The sequence below is a fragment of the Lithobates pipiens genome, unplaced genomic scaffold (assembly GCF_037356315.1).
Source record: "Lithobates pipiens isolate NorthernLeopardFrog02 unplaced genomic scaffold, aLitPip1_a1.2 Scaffold_28, whole genome shotgun sequence".
Lineage (NCBI taxonomy): Eukaryota > Metazoa > Chordata > Amphibia > Anura > Ranidae > Lithobates > Lithobates pipiens.
In genome coordinates, this window is record NW_027507789.1 from 53,824,660 (window position 1) to 53,845,977 (window position 21,318).

Sequence of the window (21,318 nt, forward strand, 5' to 3'; positions counted from 1 at the left end):
CTCCCATCGACTACCAGTACCAGTCTGCCACTCCCATATTAAAAAAGGTTATTTTCCCAGCCCTCACTCAGCAGCAGAAGAAAACCTCTGATTGGTCAACAAAACGCCAGTCACGTTTCCGTTGTAACGGAATTTGGATCCGAAATTCGTAAACGAAATTTCGTATTTCATACAAAATTCAGAAGCATAGAAATTCGTATTTCGGATCCTCCTTGAATGTACAAATTGGAAACGCACATGTCTAGTTCTCAGTGCCCCTTCACATCAGCCCCCTCCACTCTCTTAAAAATAGTGTTCTGAACCCAATTCAGATCACATGCCTCCCTTTATTCAAAGCAGTGTCCTCAACCCCCTCATCAAATCATTACCACAATAGAGTATCCTTTGCCCCTTTCACTTTCACTACCCCCACAGCACTGCCTCCCTTCACATCACCTCACCTCACCCCTCACAACACTGCCTCCTGCACATCCCCCCCCCCCCAGCACTGCCCCATTTCAAACCCCCCCCCCCCCCCCCCACAATAGTGTTCTTGGCCCTCTCCATGTGTTTTCCCCACAGCACCCTCCCTCCTTCACGTTACCCACCAAACTACCCCCCCTCTACCTTCCCCTTTCACATCACCCACATCAGTCCCCCTCCCAAAACACAATAGCATGCCCTGCATTCTTCATATCACCCCCACATCATCGCCACAATTCACATTTCCCCATCCCACTGACCCCCCCCCCCCCATACACACACACAGCATTGCCCAGTCCCCCCCCCACAGAAGTGTCCTCTGCCCCATTCAAATCCCCCCATCCTTCACAGCCATATCCTCTGCCCCCCTTCACTCTCCTATCTTAGACAGGGGGGGGGGGCACAGCAGCACTGCATGGAGGGAGGGAGCTGCTTGAGTTGAATTTTCATATTAACAGGCTGGTGATTGGTTGCAAGCACCACCCTGTGTCCTTACAACCAGCCACCTGCTCGTTAACCTAGAAAAGTTAACTACTACTCCCGCCTTCCATTGGTGCTTTTGTGCCTCCCACCTGCAGTTCAGAATTTACCTGCCTCCCGTTCTTTGCTCTGCTGTGATAATGACAGTGGTGGAGTCTTGGGCAAAGAAGTGGTTCCTAAATGGCGCAACTGCAGCTGTTCAAATGGGGCAGTGGCTCAGTCCGGATCCAGACTGCGATCCACCATTCAGTGATGCCTGCTCCACAGGCATAATGGAACAAGAATGATAATCAAAAACGAACCACTTCCCGCCCGCCATATAGAAAAATGGCGACCACAAAGTGGTTTCATTATCCTGACTGCACTTCATATGATGTCCAGCAAGATAAGCCGCGGGGGTGACAGTCTGCCACACCGCACCACCGATCTCTGTAAAGAGCCTATGATGTAGGCTCTTTACCATGTGATCAGCTGTGTCCAATCACAGCTGATCACATCATAACCAGGAAGTATCGTTTATCGGCTTTTCCTCTATTCGCACTGACAAGGCGCGGGTAGAGGAGAGCCGATCAGCTGCTCTCCTGACAGGGGGGTCTGCACTGATAATCAACGCATTGATTATCGGTGCAAACCCACCAAGGATGGCCACTAGAGCACATCAGGGATGCCCATCCATGACCACCAGGGATCCCCATACATGACCACTAGGGATGCCAATCAGTGCCCATTTGAGGTGTCAATCAGTGCACATTAAAGATGCCAATCAGTGCCTATCAGTAATGCCTGCCAGTGCCTCCTCATCAATGCTGCCTATCAGTGCCACCCATCTGTGCCCATCAGTGCTGCCTATAAGTGCCCATCAGTGCTGCCTATACGTGCCCATCAGTATCGCCTATCAGTGCCCATCATTGCCGCCTATAAGTGCCCATCAGTGCTGCCTATCAATGCCACCCATCAGTGCTGCACATTAGTGCCTCATCAGTGCCACCTCGTCAGTGCTGCCTTATCAGTGTCCATCAGTGAAGGAAAAAACAAAATTTTATAACAAAAACAAAGCGACTTTTTTTTTTTCAAAATGTTCGGTCTTTTTTTATTTGTTTAGCAAAAAATAAAAAACCCAGTGGTGATCAAATACCACCAAAAGAAAGCTCTATTTATGGGAACAAAATTATAAAAATGTTGTTTGGGTACAGTATAGCATGATCGCATAACTGTCATTTAAAATGCAACAGCTTTGAAAGTTGGCCTGGGCAGGAAGGGGGGGAAAGTGCCCTGTATTTAAGTGGTTAATTACAGGTTAGAAAATGTATGTTCATATATTACAGAATTTACATAAAGACTGTGCATGTGAGAGCTTCTAGTAACCCCATTAATCGCAATACAAATACTTCTTGTGACAGTGCATTCCCTCCCATTGTATAAAAAGAGGTAAATGGTGGCATGCAGGGTTCTCAGGGATGCAGATTGAGGGGCTCCAGAATGGATATTATGAGAAAGTTATTTTTTCAGTTTTCTGCAGGTTTTACTCTTGGATTGGGTTCTGGAGTCCAGAAGCTTAAAGATTCTTGGGAGGGACAAATCATGTGTCCAGGTGCCACTGAAGACCAGCAAGCTGTGTGTGCAGGTTCACACAGCCTTTACAATCAACGGGCTGTCTACAGTTCAGGGCTCGACCTGGGAAACAGAAGGTCTCCTGTCCAGAGGTCAGGGCATGAGCCAGTGCAGTAGGGAACTGCAAGAGAGCCGATAGAGATTCAGGCCGCGTACACACGAGAGGACTGTCCGTCCAACTTAGTCCGCCGAAACACATTTCAGCGGACAGTCCGCTCGTGTGTGGGCTTCAGCTGACTTTTTCAGCGTGCAGTCTGGCGGACTAAGTATTTCGGAATGTTGGAAATACTGTCCGCTGGACTCGCATTTGGGTGGACAATCCGCCCGTGTGTGCGCCAGTCCGCCGTACTTTTGAAATGAGCGGACTTTTCCCGCCCGGTGAAAAGTCCGCTCATTTCAAGCGGGTATCCAGGTAGGCGGGGCCGCGACGGAGACGTCGCTGACCCCGCCGCCTGGTATGGACTTAAAGGGGAACCCCAACGCCGAAAAAGATCGGCGTGGGGTCCCCCCCCAAGTCCACAACAGACCCTTGTCCGAGCACGCTACCCGGCCGGCCAGGAAAGGGGGGCGAGCGGGCGCCCCCCTCCTGAGCCGTACCAGGCCGCGTGCCCTCAACATGGGGGGTGCCTTGGGGAAGGGGGGGCCGCGCGGCCCCCCCACCCCAAAGCACCTTGTCCCCATGTTGATGAGGACAAGGGCCTCTTCCCAACAACCCTGGCCGTTGGTTGTCGGGGTCTGCGGGCGGGGGGCTTATCGGAATCAGGGAGCCCCCTTTAATAAGGGGGCCCCCGGATACCGGCCCCCCCACCCTATGTGAATGAGTATGGGGTACAATGTACCCCTACCCATTCACCTGTGAAAAAAAGTACAAAAAAAACACAACACACGAGATAAAATACTTTATTGCACAGCTCCGGGGGTCTTCCGTCTTCGGGGGTCTTCTCGCCGGACTCCTCCGCTATCTTCTTGTAGCTCTTTTGCTAGCGGAGGAGTCCGGCTTTCTTCCTCGCCGCCGGCCTCTTCTCCCGACTTCGGGGGTCTTGTCCCCCTCTTCGGTTCTTCTGACGGGCCACCGCGCCTTCTTATAGCTCTTTTACAGGCGGTGGCCCGGTCTTCTGTCGCCACCGTCGCCGTCGCCGCCGCCTTCCGTTCTTCTTCTTCTCCAGGAGATGTTGCCTCGACGATCTCTCCGGCCGGAATGCCAGGGACGCGCTCCGCTGCCACTTATATAGGGACAATGGGGCGGTGTCACATGGCTTTATGTCACATGGGTTGGTCACATGGTGACCCCGCCCCCTTACGATGTCATAGTCCCCATGTGACATCAACCCATGTGACATAATGCCATGTGACACCGCCCCATTGTCCCTATATAAGTGGCAGCAGAGCGCGTCCCTGGCATTCCGGCCGGAGAGAGCGTCGAGGCAACATCTCCTGGAGAAGAAGAAGAAGAAGAACGGAAGGTGGCGGCGACGGCGGCGACAGAAGACCGGGCCACCGCTTGTAAAAGAGCTATAAGAAGGTGCGGTGGCCCGGCAGAAGAACCGAAGAGGGGGACAAGACCCCCGAAGTCAAGAGAAGAGGCCGGCGGCGAGGAAGAAAGCCGGACTCCTCCGCTAGCAAAAGAGCTACAAGAAGATAGCGGAGGAGTCCGGCGAGAAGACCCCCGAAGACGGAAGACCCCCGGAGCTGTGCAATAAAATATTTTAACCCTGTGTTGTGTTTTTTTTGTACTTTTTTTCACAGGTGAATGGGTAGGGGTACATTGTACCCCATACTCATTCACATAGGGTGGGGGGGCCGGTATCCGGGGGCCCCCCTTATTAAAGGGGGCTCCCGGATTCCGATAAGCCCCCTGCCCGCAGACCCCGACAACCAACGGCCAGGGTTGTCGGGAAGAGGCCCTTGTCCTCATCAACATGGGGACAAGGTGCTTTTGGGTGGGGGGGCCACGCGGCACCCCCCCATGTTGAGGGCACGCGGCCTGGTACGGCTCAGGAGGGGGGGGGCGCTCGCTCGCCCCCCTTTCCTGGCCGGCCGGGTAGCGTGCTCGGACAAGGGTCTGTTGTGGACTTGGGGGGGACCCCCACGCCGATTTTTTTCGGCGTTGGGGTTCCCCTTTAAGTCCATACCAGGCGGCGGGGTCAGCGATGTCTCCTTCGTGGGCCCCGCCTACCTGGATACCCGCTCTAAATGAGCGGACTTTTCTCCGCGTGTGTGGGCGAGTCCGTTCATTTCAAAAGTAGGGCGGATAGTATGGCGGACTTAGTCCGCCGTATTAGTCCGCTCAAAAATTGCCGTGTGTGGGCAAGTCCGTTCATTCGAAAGTATGACGGACTGTCCGTCGGATTGTCTGACGGACTAAGTTGGCCAGACAGTCCGCCCGTGTGTACGTGGCCTCAGAGATGCACATGAGCACAGTGGTGTTGAGAGACAGTTTGAAGGACCAGACTAAAGGCCTAAGTTGAGGTTTGAGTGACGGTGCTGGGAGAGGAAGCCAGGAGGCTTGATGTCATTTTACTTTGGTGTTTGAAGTGATGGTGTAAAGGCTGGTTCTGAACGGAAAGCACTAAACTTCAGTGAAACACCATAATATCACTATATATTAGTGGAATGCTTAGTATTCCAGAATCATCTTCCCATGACATATGCTACCAGTCTATTGCTTGCTTGATAAACGAAAGCGCCAAAGGGCATGTCTTATGCCACGTACACATGATCAGACTATCCGGCCGACTTAGTCTGGCGGACAACCCGCCGGACTTTGCAGCGGAGGTCCGCCGGACTTTCCGAAAGAAAGGACCTGCACACACACGCCCACACACGACCGGACTAGGTCCGGCAGACAATCCGCTGGACTATGGCAGGAGTCCGCCGGACTTTTTAAATGAACGGACTTGCCCACACAAGAAGAAAAGTTTGTTCATTTTGAATGTGGCTCCAGGTAGATGGGACTAACGAAGGAAGTCAATGTCACCGCCTCCATCGACACCTCGCTAGCCCCGTCACCTGGTATGGATTTAAAGGGGAAGCCCTACGCCAAAAAAACGGCGTGGGGGTACCCCCAAAGTCCATAGCAGACCCTTATCTGAGCATGCAGCCCGGCCGGTCAGGAAAGGGGGTGGGGATGAGCGAGCCCCCCCCCTCCTGAGCCGTACCAGGCTTCATGCCCTCAACATGGGGGGTACTTTGGGGAAGGGGGGGCCCTGCTGCCCCTTCCCCAAAGCACCTTGTCCTCATGTTGATGAGAACAAGGGCCTCTTCCCGACAACCCTGGCCGTTGGTTGTCAGGGTCTGCGGGTGGGGGGCTTATCAGAATCCGGGAGCCCCCTTTAATAAGGGGCCCCCAGATTCCGGCCCCCCATCATATGTGAATGAGTATGGGGTACGATGTACCCCTACCCATTCACCTGGGGAAAAAAAGTGTACATAAAAAAACACAACACATGTTTTTAAAATACTTTATTAGACAGCCCTGGGGGTCTTCTTCCGTCTTCCGGGGTCTTCTCGCTGGACTCCTTCTGCTCTTTTGCTAGAGCTTTTACTAGCGGAGGAGCCCGGCTTTCTCTTTCATCGCCGCTGCCGACTGGGAGTCTTCTTCTGACTTTGGGGGTCTTGTCCTGCTCTTCGGGGGTCTTGTCCCGCTCTTCGGTTCTTCTTGCCGCGCCTCCGCTTTCTTCTTCCAGCTCTTTAACTAGCGTTGGCTGGTCTTGTCGCCACTGCCGCCTTCTTCTTCCAGCTCTTTAACTAGCGTTGGCTTGGTCTTGTCGCCACCGCCGCCTTCTTCTTCTGCTTCTTCTTCTTCTCTTCTTCTTCTTCCTTCCGATGTTGACACGACCCTCTCTCCAGCCTTAATGGCAGGGACGCGTTGTGCGGCAACTTACCGTATTTATCGGCGTATTACACGCACCTTTTTCCCCTTAAAATCAGGGAAAAATCGCGGGTGCGTGTTATATGCCGATACTCCGCGATTTCCGAACGATTTTTTGGGCTCTGGGTGGCTTTCAGCCGCCTTTGGCCCTTCTCGCGGCTTTCGGCCGCCTTCAGCCCTTCTCGGCGGCTTTCGGCCGGTCTAGGGCCTTCTCGGCGGCTTTCGGCCGCCTCGGCCCTTCTCGGCGGCTTTCAGCCGCTCTCGGATCTTCCGAGAGCGGCCAAAAGCCGCCGAGGTACGAGAGCGGCCGAAAGCCGCGGAGAAGGGCCGAGAGCGGCCGAAAGCCACCGAGAAGGTCCGAGAGCGGCCGAAAGCCGCCAAGAACTTCCGGGCGCCCCCGAGATACACAGGATATCTCGGCAGCGCCATTTTTAAAAAAAGAAGCGGACAATGCAATGACAAGGCTGCAATGAGGACAGGCTGCATGACGAGGCTGCAATGAGGACAGGCTGCATGACGAGGCTGCAATGAGGACAGGGTGCATGATGAGGCTGCAATGAGGACAGTCTGCATGACAAGGGTGCAATGAGGACAGGCTGCAATGACAAGGCTGCATATGACGCTGACGAGGCTTCAGATGGACACTGATAAGGCTGCATTGATGGGCATTTAAATGTAAGTTTTTTTTCCTTAAATTTCCCTCCTAAAAGTTTTTTCCACAAAATTCCCTCCTAAACTTGGGGTGCGTGTTATACGCCGGCACGTGTTATAGGCCGATAAATACGGTATATAGGGGGTGGGGTCTGTGACAGCATCCTCCGGGACTGACATCATAAGGGGCAGGGTCACCATGTGACATCACCCGGTGACCCCGCCCTTTGTGCCTATATAAGTCAATGCACAATGCGTCCCTGCCATTACGGCCAGAGAGAGCGTCATGTCAAAATCAGAAGAAGCAGAAGGCGGTCGCAACAGCGACAAGACCGGGCCAACGCTAGTAAAAGAGCTGGAAGAAGAAAGCGGAGGCTCGGCAAGAAGAACCGAAGAGCAGGACAAGACCCCTGAAGTCAGAAGAAGACCCCCGGACGGAGGCGGCGACGAAAGGAGAAAGCCGGGCTCCTCCTAGTAAAAGAGCAGAAGATAGCGGAGGAATCCAGCGAGAAGACCCCTGAAGACGGAAGATGATCCCCGGAGCTGAGTATTTTAAAAACCTGTGTTGTGTTTTTTATTAACACTTTTTCCCCAGGTGAATGGGTAGGGGTACATCGCACTCCATACTCATTCACACAGGGTGGGGGGCCGGGATCTGGGGGCCCCTTTATTAAAGGGGGCTCCTGGATTCTGATAAGCCCCCCCACCCGCAGACCCCGACAACCAACGGCCAGGGTTGTCGGGAAGAAGCCCTTGTCCTCATCAACATGGGGACAAGGTGATTTGGGGTGGGGGGCCGCTAGTCCCGTCTACCTGGAGCCACGTTCAAAATGAATGGACTTTACTCCGTGTGTGGGCAAGTTCGTTCATTTCAAAAGTCCGGAGGACCCCCGACATAGTCCGGCGGCTTGTCCGCTGGACCTAGTCCATCGGAAAAGTCCAGTCGTGTGTGGGCAGGTGCGCTCATTCAGAAAGTCCGGCGGACCTCCACTGCAAAGTCCGGCAGACAACCCACCGGATAGTCTGATTGTGTGTATGCGGCGTGAGGTAATAAACTGGTAAAGTGTGGAAGTTGTAAGAGGAAGGGGATGGCTAGCTGCTGATCACAGCCAGTGTTTACAACATGCGATTGCTCACAGCGATCACAAGCGATCACAAGGCATGGAGCCACTCTGACTGATTTTGTCTGTGATCTGCACTGTCTAATGACAAGCATGATCACAGGCTTTGTGAGCTCATCTGGCATGCGCATGTACAAAACAGATAAAGATGTCTATAATGTCCAATTAGAGAAAAAGGTGCTCTGATGGTCTGTTTCATTGCAATGACTGGTCGTGAAGACGTTGAAAAAAAAAGAGTGAATACAATTTTTAAAATTACATTAGCGTGTTTAAGTTTAAATATGATTTTAGTAATTGGGTTTAGATCTAATGTAAGCGCAGTATAGCCAGCCTGGATCCAGCAGGTAGAAGGGTGCAAATGCAACTGCAACCTATGTTTTTGGTAATTATAAAAGACAATTGTTTACATATTTTTAATAATTAATAGATAGAGAAATTTTCAGTGATTCTTAATGACATTCTGATATCACATTGGTAAATGGAAGGCAATATAATAAATATAAATTATAAATAGTAGTTTCCATTTCATTTATTAATAAAATGTTGTAGCTACAGGCAGCATTAACTTTGAAGAACTCAATCAAGATAGCTCTTTAATTGCAAAGTGTTGAGTAAATAGGCTATTTGATATAAATGCGTGTGTGTGTTTTTTTTTTAATGAAGAAAACCTGTTTCGGCTACATAAATTAAATCTGTTAATTTCCTTCAAAGGAATTCCAGATGAACAAAAATGCATAAATTGCACCAAACAGTAATGCTGCTTGCTTTAGGCCTACTGGTTAATAAAACATCAGTCGATTAAAGTTATTCCCGTCACAAATTAAGATGGAGGCAGAGTGTATGTATGTGTTTTCATGGCTGCAAAGCATATATCAGTTTGATTGGCTTTAATGTCTGTTAGCCTTATTCGGTGTTGTATATGTATGGTGTGCTGATCACGTTCTAGTGCAGCAATGCTGGTTAAGTGCAGTGTTTTTAATTTTTTATTTTATTAGAATAACCCATAATTTCTAAACTCTTTTAACATGGAGGAATCCTTGAAATAACTTTTAGGTCTTTGGGAACACCTTACAATAGCTACCGCTTAGCATGTTTGTAACATGCTTAACATGTAACATGTTCAAATAGCCAGATAGTTACTGCCCAGGAGGATAGGAGGTAATGCCTTTCTCGATTCTTTGGTTTTTGGCGGGTTCTTCTCTGTGTGTCCAGCTAGTACATGGTGAACCCCCAGAGAGCTAGCTATAGTAGGGAGAGTTTGGGGATCCCCCCCCCCCGTGGAGAGCCAGAGAGAGAGAGAGAGAGAGCTGAAACCGATGCCTGTGAGGGAGAGAGACAGAGAATATTACTCGCGAGGAGCAGAAGGAGGCCATCTATTACCAACAGGATGTGAAGTCATCTGATCTTGAGGTTCGCCTCGAAGACACCAGCACTAGAGCATGTCTCTAGAGGACTTAAATCTGCATGAGAGTGCCTCTGAAGGACTATATTTGCTGGACCTCTTCTTTGCAGGCATACCAGGGCAACACAAGCCTGTAGCTAGGAGTAGGAACTTAGGAAAGACCCTGTACTTATATGTTATACATTGAAATGTTAATTTTGCACTTTCTAAAGCAAGGCATTGAAATGTTGTCCTTGCCTGGTCTGAAGTTACTCAACCAGGTGTATTGAAAGTAACTGGCATTGTTCACCGAGTGGGTCTTAACACACTGGGGTATGAAGACTTTGGGTGGAGTGGAGTAATGGGAAGACAAGTGGTTACCACGGCCAACAGATGTTTAACAATCAGCCTGTTGGTAGCATGTACCATTATAGGTTGAAGGGCCTCTAGAGGCAAGAGAGATCTTGTCAGCACTCCTTCCAATGGTGTGCTGTCTCCCAATGCAACGAGAGCAGATTTGCGCCGCAGAGGTTCCCATCCTGTGCAGAGGTACAGAAACTCAAGAGTTAAGTTATGTGCACATGTGGAGCTTGTGTAGAATGTACGGTGGGGCCCAGTATGCTATTAGGGGTAGTAGTGGTAAACGCTGGACAGGTGGATGTGAACAAGGCTCCTAAATGCAGAATACAGAGAAAGTATAGATTGACGATTGACATGGGGACCCAAGAGTTAACTGGAGAACAGTTGCAGTGCAAGTGTGCATGGTATATGTTTATCTCTAAGATCTAATATTAGAGGTCCGTATTAAGGTTGAGCATTCCCCCACAACAGCCTCAGCTTTGTCCCAGGACATTGATGAAGACGGCACAAAATAAAGGTACCCCATGTGAACAAGGCGACCCTGTACACGGTGCCTAACATAGCCCAGAAGAACCCGCCCTGGAGTAGGCCTCTCCTTGCTTGGTGCCCAACGGGGGGAGGAACATGGAGGGCATGACAACCACCTTGTCACCCTGACCTGCTCTCACCCTGCTTGTTGCTCAGTGGAAAGGATGCTCCTTACATTCGTAGTCACTGGGAAGAATCCTCCTTACATTGGTGGACAATAGGAAGAATGCTCTTACACTGGTGAAAAATAGGAAGAATGAGCCTTACAACTGCGGTGAGTGGAAAGACTTCTCTTTATGGTGTTGGTCAGTGAAGAGAAGAAGGAGATCAGAAGGCAATATGTCACCTCCTGCACAACTGTTTGAAGAGGGATTTCACACTGAAATCCCTCTTCACCACACCACAACTGCATAAACTAGATCTGCCCCACCCTACTTTTTTCTTGCAATTGAAAGTCTTGCGGCTGTGAAAATGTGTATGGGGCTGCCTGGCAGCCATTTGCAAGTTTTGACAGGTGGCTAAGATGTGTAAAAATGAGGCTTCCGTTCTTTTTGGCACCAACAATACCCATGTGAAAGGTGTCTAATGCCGCGTACACATGATCAAACAAGCGGGTGGAAAAGTCCGGCAAACTCAAGTCCGCCGGACAATCCCCCCGTGTGTAGCCTCCGGCATACTTTTTTGACCCGAAAGTATGGCGGACTTAGAATGCCGTGTTGCACTCCAATCTTCCCGCCGGACTCGCATTTCGGCGGACAATCCGGCCGTGTGTATGCCAGTCCGCCGTACTTTTGAAATGAGCGGACTTTTCCCGCCCAGAGAAAAGTCCGCTCATTTCGAGCACGTCTCCAGGTAGGCGGGGCCCGCGAAGGAGACGCCGCCGGCCCCGCCACCTGGTATGGACTTAAAGGGGAACCCCAACGCCGAAAAAAATCGGCGTGGGGGTCCCCCCCAAGTCCACAACAGACCCTTGTCCGAGCACACTACCCGGCCGGCCAGGAAAGGAGGGGCGAGCGAGCGCCCCCCCTCCTGAACCGTACCAGGCCGCGTGCCCTCAACATGGGGGGTGCCTTGGGGAAGGGGAGCCGCGCGCCCCCCCCCACCCCAAAGCACCTTGTCCCCATGTTGATGAGGACAAGGGCCTCTTCCCGACAACCCTGGCTGTTGGTTGTCGTGGGTCTGCGGGCGGGGGGCTTATCGGAATCCGGGAGCCCCCTTTAATAAGGGGGCCCCCGGATACCGGCCCCCCACCCTATGTGAATGAGTATGGGGTACAATGTACCCCTACCCATTCACCTGTAAAATAAAAGTACAAAAAAAACACAACACACGAGATAAAATACTTTATTGCACAGCTCCGGGGGTCTTCCGTCTTCGGGGGTCTTCTCGCCGGACTCCTCCATTATCTTCTTGTAGCTCTTTTGCTAGCGGAGGAGTCCGGCTTTCTTCCTCGCCGCCGGCCTCTTCTTACGACTTCGGGGGTCTTGTCCCCCCTTTGGTTCTTCTGCCGGGCCACCGCGCCTTCTTATAGCTCTTTTACAGGCGGTGGCCCGGTCTTCTGTCGCCGCCGCCGCCTTCCGTTCTTCTGTTCTTGTCGTCGTCTTCTTCTTCTTCTTCAGATGTTGCCTCGCCGAGTCCTCCGCTCACAATGATGGGGAGCGGGCACGCAGCGACTTATATAGGGACAGGGGGCGAGGTCTTCGGTGGATGTCACATGGGTGGATGTCACATGGGTTGATGTCACATGGCGACAGTCCCAGCATCCTCCGGGACTGTGACATCGTAAGGGGGCGGGGTCACCATGTGACATCCACCCATGTGACATCCACCGAAGACCCCGCCCCTTGTCCCTATATAAGTCGCCGCGTGCCCGCTCCCCGTCATTGTGAGCAGAGGACTCGGCGAGGCAACATCTGAAGAAGAAGAAGAAGAAGACAAGAACAGAAGAACAGAAGGCGGCAGCGGCGGCGGCAGAAGAACCGAAGAGGGGGACAAAACCCCCGAAGTCGGAAGAAGAGGCTCCTCCGCTAGCAAAAGAGCTACAAGAAGATAGCGGAGGAGTCCGGCGAGAAGACCCCCGAAGACGGAAGACACCCGGAGCTGTGCAATAAAATATTTTAACCCTGTGTTATGTTTTTTTTGTACTTTTTTTCACAGGTGAATGGGTAGGGGTACATTGTACCCCATACTCATTCACATAGGGTGGGGGGCCGGTATCCGGGGCCCCCTTATTAAAGGGGGCTCCCGGATTCCGATAAGCCCCCCGCCCGCAGACCCCGACAACCAACGGCCAGGGTTGTCGGGAAGAGGCCCTTGTCCTCATCAACATGGGGACAAGGTGCTTTGGGGTGGGGGGGCCGCGCGGCCCCCCCTTCCCCAAGGCACCCCCCATGTTGAGGGCACGCGGCCTGGTACGGCTCAGGAGGGGGGGGGGCGCTCGCTCGTCCCCCCTTTCCTGGCCGGCCGGGTAGCGTGCTCGGACAAGGGTCTGATGTGGACCTGGGGGGGCCCCCACGCCGATTTTTTTCGGCATTGGGGTTCCTTTTAAGTCCATACCAGGCGGCGGGGCCAGTGACGTCTCCTTCGCGGGCCCCGCCTACCTGGAGACGCGCTCGAAATGAGCGGACTTTCCTCCGCGTGTGTGGGCGAGTCCGTTCATTTCAAAAGTAGGGCGGATAGTACGGCGGACTTAGTACGCCGTATTAGTCCGCTGAAAAAGTGCCGTGTGTGGGCAAGTAGCCCGTTCGGAAAGTCCGACGGACAGTCTGGCGGGAAGTCAGCCAGACTAAGTACGTCGGACAGACGGCTACGTGTGTACGCGGCTTTAGAGATAGCTAAAACATAACTGGTATCAGTGGTTACTTAGTATAAAAGAGACCGAAATTTTCCATTGCTCAAGAATCTCCAAGATACATCTTGAGGAACCCAAATTGAGAAAACCTTGAATAGAAAGGAGCAAAGTTAAACCTGAACTTCAGGCAAATGTAAATACACATATGAAATAAATGTGGGAGCCTACCACAGGATTTTAATTTCTATCCATTCATTCCTGAGATTTACACAGCCCTGTCACAAAGAACAGCCAGGCAAATTACATCACTTAATTAAAATTTCTGTTAGTTATACTCTGTAGGAGGGGTACAGTGGTGTCTACTGTATACCTCCAGCCTGCTCATTGGACAGTGAAGGAGAAGCAGCAAACTGATAAAATCCTCCCTCTGCCCATTCCCTCCTATCAGGGCTGGACTGGGACATAAATTCGGCCCTGGACGTCATCCAGACCGGCCCACTTACGTTTTGAGTGTCCCATCAGCATCCCCTTTACATCAGATTCTCATCAGCAGCCCCCTTACATCAGAGTCCCACCACAAGTTCCTTACATCAGAGTCCCACCACCAGTTCCTTACATCAGAGTCCCACCACCAGTTCCTTACATCAGAGTCCCACCACCAGCTCCTTACATCAGAGTCCCACCACCAGCTCCTTACATCAGAGTCCCACCACCAGCTCCTTACATCAGAGTCCCACCACCAGTTCCTTACATCAGAGTCCCACCACCAGTTCCTTACATCAGAGTCCCACCACCAGCTCCTTACATCAGAGTCCCACCACCAGCTCCTTACATCAGAGTCCCACCACCAGTTCCTTACATCAGAGTCCCACCACCAGCTCCTTACATCAGAGTCCCACCACCAGCTCCTTACATCAGAGTCCCACCACCAGCTCCTTACATCAGAGTCCCACCACCAGCTCCTTACATCAGAGTCCCACCACCAGTTCCTTACATCAGAGTCCCACCACCAGCTCCTTACATCAGAGTCCCACCACCAGTTCCTTACATCAGAGTCCCACCACCAGCTCCTTACATCAGAGTCCCACCACCAGCTCCTTACATCAGAGTCCCACCACCAGCTCCTTACATCAGAGTCCCACCACCAGCTCCTTACATCAGAGTCCCACCACCAGCTCCTTACATCAGAGTCCCACCACCAGCTCCTTACATCAGAGTCCCACCACCAGCTCCTTACATCAGAGTCCCACCACCAGCTCCTTACATCAGAGTCCCACCACCAGTTCCTTACATCAGAGTCCCACCACCAGCTCGTTACATCAGAGTCCCACCACCAGCTCGTTACATCAGAGTCCCACCATCAGCTCGTTACATCAGAGTCCCACCACCAGCTCGTTACATCAGAGTCCCACCACCAGCTCGTTACATCAGAGTCCCACCACCAGCTCGTTACATCAGAGTCCCACCACTAGCTCGTTACATCAGAGTCCCACCACCAGCTCGTTACATCAGAGTCCCACCACCAGCTCGTTACATCAGAGTCCCACCACCAGCTCCTTACATCAGAGTGTCCCCCTCCCACATGTACTCACGGTTCTAAAGGCAGCCTCTCTTCTTCCTCTCTCCAGTCATGTGATAACAAGCGATAGGGGAGAGAGGAAGGAAAGTCTGCTGACCGTGTCTATCTCCCCCTGCAGGCTGGAGGGAGCAGAAAGCCTAATGCTCTCTCCAGCATATCTCGGAGACTGCTCCTCCTGACAGGAGTGAAATCGAAATCACTCACTGTCAGAGAGGAGAGGCTCCAGGACTGCACCAGACCGGCCCACTGAGCCATCGGCCCACCGGGAATCTCCCGGTAGTCCCGATGGCCAGTACATGCCTGCTCCAGTCATGTGATAACAAGCGATAGGGGAGAGAGGAAGGAAAGTCTGCTGACCGTGTCTATCTCACCCTGCAGGCCCGGAGGGAGCAGAAAGCCTAATGCTCTCTCCAGCATATCTCGGAGACTGCTCCTCCTGACAGGAGTGAAATCGAAATCACTCACTGTCAGAGAGGAGCGGCTCCAGGACTGCACCAGACCGGCCCACTGAGCCATCGGCCCACCGGGAATCTCCCGGTAGTCCCGATGGCCAGTACATGCCTGCCTCCTATCAGCTTTTTTCTTTCAGCACATTTTTATGAAGCACACTTAATTAACTATTAGCACCACCCCTCCCTCTCTCTGAATATCTGAATGTCGCTATACAGGGGATTGCAATAGGCTGGTACCAAGTCAAATGCTTACAAGAGTTCAATTTAAAATAAAATGTGTAGCGCTGAAGACTAACTTTTGTACTTTTTTACATACCACATTTATCCTTTGACTATTGTTGGTTAAATGCAATAAATCCATATGTGGAATATATCACAACTTGTTATGTCTTCATTCTAGCTGTGGTAGATCACAACTACAAATCCGTCCAGGAACTGACAGAGCTGATGTTGTCTGTGGTAAGTTATTATTCATTGCCTACATACATAATTGTGTTGTTCTAACAGTGGATTTTAAATGGAAACCATCATGTATGTGTGTGTATATATATGTATGTATACACACACATATACACACACGCATACACACAGTACCTTGAAAAAGTATTCATACCCCTTGAAAATTTCTACAATTTTGTCATGTTACCACTAGGGATGAGCCGAACACCCCCCGGTTCGGTTCGCACCAGAACTTTCGAACGGACCCCAAATTCGTATGAACGTTAGAACCCCATTGAAGTCTATGGGACTCGAACGTTCGAAATTAAAAGTGCTAATTTTAACTGCGAATATGCAAGATACTGTCCTAAAAAGGGTTTGGGGACATAGGTCAATGCCTAAAATGTTTTTAAAAATGGCCATTTTGGCGACAGCACTGATTTTAGTGACTATTAAAGTGAAAAAAAAGTGAAATATTCCTTTAAATATCGTGCCTGGGGGGTGTCTGTAGTATGCCTGTGAAGTGCCACGTGTTTCCCGTGTTTAGAACAGTCCCTGCACAAAATTACATTTAACGGATATAACGTCATTTAAAACTGCTTGCGGTTTTAATGTTATATCTGGTTCCTGCAATATGGTTGAAAATCATTGAGAAAAATGGCATGGGTAGCCCTCCCTGCCCATTACCAGCCCCTTTGGGTCTTGTACGCATATTAAGGTGAACCCCATACCCATATTAAAAAAATGAAATACGTGTGGCCCCCAGGCCCTATATACTCAGAACAGCAGTATACAGGCGGTGCAAACAAGACAGGGACTGTGTAGGTTTGTTGTGTTAAGTAGAATCTGTTTGTAATTTTCAACTGGTACATTTTTAAAGTGTAGCTCCAGTCAAAAAATCTATTTTTAAGCTTTTTGGAAAACATAGGGAAGGGTTATCACCTCTGTATAATTTGTTTTGCCGTCCGTCTTTTTTCATCTCACTTGCTGTTGTCTCCTTCCGTTTGCAAGTAGGAGATGTTTGTAAAGTTGGATGTTTGAAAGTAGGGGCCTGCCCTATATGCTTTGCAGAAATGGCGGAACAAGGTGTTGGTTTTGCCACAACATTGTAAGCCCTCAAAGTGACTCTTGGTGGGTGCTGGAGCGCTCTGCTGTGAACGATTATATCATGAATTGTAATTACATGCCATTGTTGAACAGTGTCAGAAAAATTGACCTTTGGTGGTTGTGGTGCTGGTGCCACAACACTATAAGTCCTCACAGTTACTCTGGGTGGGCACAGGAACGGGCCCTCCTGTGAAATATTATATCAAGAATTGCAATTACATGCCCCTGTTAAACAGGGGCAGAAAAAGTGGGCCTTAGGCATTGGTGCTGGTGCCACGCCACGACACTACAACCTCTCCCATATACTCTAGTTGCAGTGCAGGAATGAGCCCTGCTGCAAAGCATTGCATCAAAAATTGTAATTAAACGCCCCTGTTAAACAGGGGCAGAAAAATTGGGCTGGTGGCCTCACCCAGAACCAAAAAGGTTCTTCCAACATATCAGCGGAGGAGGAAGAGGATAGACAATAAACATAACAGGACAGTCACTCAGCATCAGCATAGGCAGTCTTGAAGGGATGTGATATTTCTAAAAAAAAATATTCGGTTACATCAGCTTCAGGTGCTTGGTAGCTGTGGGTGATCCAAGACTGATTCATCTTGATGAAGGTCAGTTGATCAACTGAGTCGGTGGACAGGCGCACCCTGTGATCGGTAACAAAGCCACCAGCAGCACTGAAGGTGCGTTCCGAAAGAACGCTGGATGCAGGACAGGCCAGTAGCTCAATTGCATACTGTGCAAGCTCTGGCCAGTGATCCATCCTCAAGACCCAGTAAGCCAGAGGATTTTTGGTGGGAAAGGTGTCCAAGTCTGACCTTGCCCCTAGGTATTCCTGCACCATGTAAATCAGAAGCTGGCGATGGTTGCTGGAACCGATCATACCTTGGGGCTGCGGACTAAAAAATTGTCTGAAAGCATCGGTCAGACGGCCACCTTCTCCACCGCTCCTTCTGACCGATGCCTCAGCAACACGTTGTCCAGGACCAGGAGTTTGTAACCTCCCAGTCTCTGGGAACGCGCTGCACAGACCTTTCTAAAATGCCTCCCGGAGATGTCTCATCCTCTGCTCCCTCTGCGACGGCAAGATAAGGTCGGCAACCTTACCCTTGTACCGTGGATCAAGGAGAGTGGCCAGCCAGTAATGGTCCCTCTCCTTGATCCGAAGAATACGAGGATCCTTCCGCAGGCTTTGCAGGATCAGGGAGGCCATGCAGCGTAGGTTAGCTGAGGCATTCGGTCCGGAGTCCTCTGGGTCACTAAGGACAACATGATCCGCAGCTACCTCCTCCCAGCCACGTACAAGTCCACGGGTTTCTTGGGACTGTAAATCATCCCTACAAGACTGCTGCTGCTGAGTGCCAGCCTCCACCTCCATGCTGACACAATCATCCTCCTCCTCCTCATCCTCTTCCTGTGTGATGGGTGGCATAGCAGGAACACTGTCTGGATAAAGGGGGCCTTGAGAGGCAAGGAAGTCCTCCTCTTCCTGCCTCTGTTCTGCCTCAAATGCCCTGTCCATTATTCCACGCAGCGTATGCTCCAAGAGCTGGACAAGAGGTACAGTGTCACTGATGCATGCACTGTCACTGCTCACCATCCTTGTGGCCTCCTCAAACGGTGACAGGACAGTGCATGCATCCCTGATCATGCCCCACTGGCGTGGTGAGAAAAAACCGAGCTCCCCTGACCCTGTCCTGGTGCCGTAGTCACACAGGTACTCATTGATGGCCCTCTGCTGCATGTGCAGCCACTGCAGCATGGCCAACGTTGAGTTCCACCTGGTGGGCATGTCACATATAAGGCGGTTCTTAGGCAGGTTCAACTCCTTTTGGTGCTCAGCCAGCCAAGCACAGGCATTAAATGATCGGCGGAAATGCACACAGACTTTCCTGGCCTGCTTCAGGACATCCTGTAAGCCCGGGTACCTGCCCAAGAACCGCTGCACCACCAGGTTAAGGACGTGAGCCACACAGGGCACATGGGTCAGTTGTCCCTGTCGGAGGGCGGAGAGGAGGTTGGTGCCATTGTCGCAAACCCCCATTCCTGGCTTAAGCTGGCGTGGCGTCAACCACCTCTCGGCCTGCCCCTGCAGAGCTGACAAAACATCCGCCCCAGTGTGGCTCCTGTCCCCCAAACAAACCAGCGCAAGCACGGCATGGCATAGTTTTGCCTGCGTACTTGCCTAGCCCCTGGAACGCCTACAGAGCACCGCTGGTTCTGAGGACAGAGCACTGGAAGAGGCCATGGAGGAAGAAAAAGAGGAGGGGGTGGAGGAGAGAGAGGCGTGGTGGCGGAACAACCTCCAACACTACTGCACCTTGTCCTGTATCCTTCCCAGCTGCCAGAAGAGTGACCCAATGGGCCGTGAAAGACAGGTAACGTCCCTGTCCATGCCTGCTGGACTATGAGTCAGCGGTAATATGCACCTTACCGCTGACCGCCCTGTCCAGCGAGGCAAGGACATTGCCTTCCACATGCCGGTAGAGAGCCGGAATCGCCTTCCGTGAGAAAAAGTGGCGTTTGGGGACCTGCCACTGAGGAACCGCACATTGTACAAACTCACGGAAGGGGGCCGAGTCTACCAACTGAAAAGGCAGCAGTTGAAGTGCTAGCAATTTAGCCAAGCTAGCATTCAACCGCTAGGCATGTGGATGGCTGGGAGTGAACTTCTTTCCCCGGTCCAGCAGCTGGGGCAGGGACATTTGCCTGCTATAATCGGACGTGGGTGTACTGCTAGCAGAGTGCCCGGAAGCACTTGGCTGTGACACACCTAATTCTAACCCTTCATTCCTCTCAGAGCAGGTTTCAGAAAGGACTGAAGGTCTAGTGGGGTTGGAGATCCCAGCTGAAGAGGAGCAAGGAGAGGTCCGCTTTGTTCTTTGGTGTGGGTCTTTGAGGTACGCTTGCCAACGAGCTGCATGGCAGGTCAACATATGTCTGGTCAAGCATGTGGTGCCCAAGCGACTGATGTTTTGGCCACGCGAGATACGCTTGAGACATATGTTGCAAATAGCAGCGGTGCGATCTGATGCACTCGTCTCAAAAAAGGCCCACACCAAAGAACTTTTAGAATAACGCGCAGAGGCAGCACCCTGCACAGGCGGAGCTCTGCGGTGTGATTCAGTTGGTGTGCTGCCCCTAAGCTGGCCCCCGGAGGGCATCCTGCCTCGTTGGACATGTGCCTCCTCCTCCTCCTCTCTCCTACCAGGCACCCTCGTGGAGTCAGTGCCCTCATCATCCCCTCCCTCTTCATCACTGGAGAAAACCTGGCAGTATGCTGCAGCTTGTGGAACATGACTGCCAGATTGCTGTCCTTCTTGAGCATCCCCTCTCTCTGCATTCACGCTACTGCCTTCCTCTAGCTGAGTATCATCATCAGAGCCTACAAAACACTGGGCATCCTCCTGGAGCATGTACCCAACACTGTGCTCAAAGAGTTCAGGAGACTCCTCAGGAGGACGTGGTGGGTCTAGGGAAGCAGTCACTGATGATGACATTGAGAGGAGGGAAGACGATGCGTTGGCAGCTGCTTTGCTAGTACCCTGAGCCTGGGTGAGAGAGGATGAGGAGGATGAAGAGGGCTTGGTCATCCACTCTACCAAGTCGTTGGCATGTTGCGGCTCAACATGTCCAGCTGCCGAAAAGAAGGACAAGCGTGTCCCATGGTCACGTGCTAATGATGACGATGCACCGCGTCCATGACCAGCACTGTTGTCTCTAGACACAGAGCCTGCTTGCCCTCTTTTATCGGCTCGCGCCTGTCTGCCTCTCCTTGCTGGCCTTCCAGATATGGTAATAGCCTGAAGGGAGATGGGAAAACCAGCAATTGGGTAGTGTATATTGTGCTGGAGGCACACACAACATCCACTAACTCCTGCAGATGGCAGATGGCTCAATTAGAGAAGAGCTATGTAGGTGGATATAACGGTGTATACTGGGTTCAGGGCACGCAGACAGCACGCACGATCTCCTACAACTGACTGCAAGCTCTATTTAAAACGAGCAAGATAGCTAGCTATATAGGTGGATATAGCGGTGTATACTGGGTTCAGGGCACGCAGACAGCACGCACGATCTCCTACAACTGACTGCAAGCTCTATTTCAAAAGAGCAAGATAGCTAGCTATATAGGTGGATATAGTGGTGTTTACTGGGTTCAAGGCACGCAGACAGCACGCACAATCTCCTACAACTGATTGCAAACTATATTTAAAAAGAGCAAGATAGTTAGCTATATAGGTGGATATAGCGGTGTATACTGGTTTCAGAGCACGCAGACAGCATGCACGATCTCCTACAACTGACTGCAAGCTCTATTTAAAAAGAGCAAGATAGTTAGCTATATAGGTGGATATAGCGGTGTATACTGGGTTCAGGGCACGCAGACAGCACGCACAATCTCCTACAATTGACTGCAAGCTCTATTTAAAAAGAGCAAGATAGCTAGCTATATAGGTGGCTATAGCGGTGTATACTGGGTTCAGAG

The 21,318-nt window shown here is 51.3% G+C and overlaps 1 protein-coding gene across 2 annotated transcripts in view; it reads left to right on the top strand.

Annotated features, from left to right (window-relative positions):
- CD40 (CD40 molecule) overlaps positions 1-21,318 on the top strand; it is a 170,341-nt gene that overhangs the window by 113,681 nt on the left and 35,342 nt on the right. For both annotated transcript variants that reach the window (XM_077459246.1, XM_077459247.1), the window contains exon 7: positions 15,688-15,746. In XM_077459246.1, the coding sequence (XP_077315372.1) occupies positions 15,688-15,746 (59 nt within the window). The remainder of the gene's footprint in view (positions 1-15,687; positions 15,747-21,318) is intronic.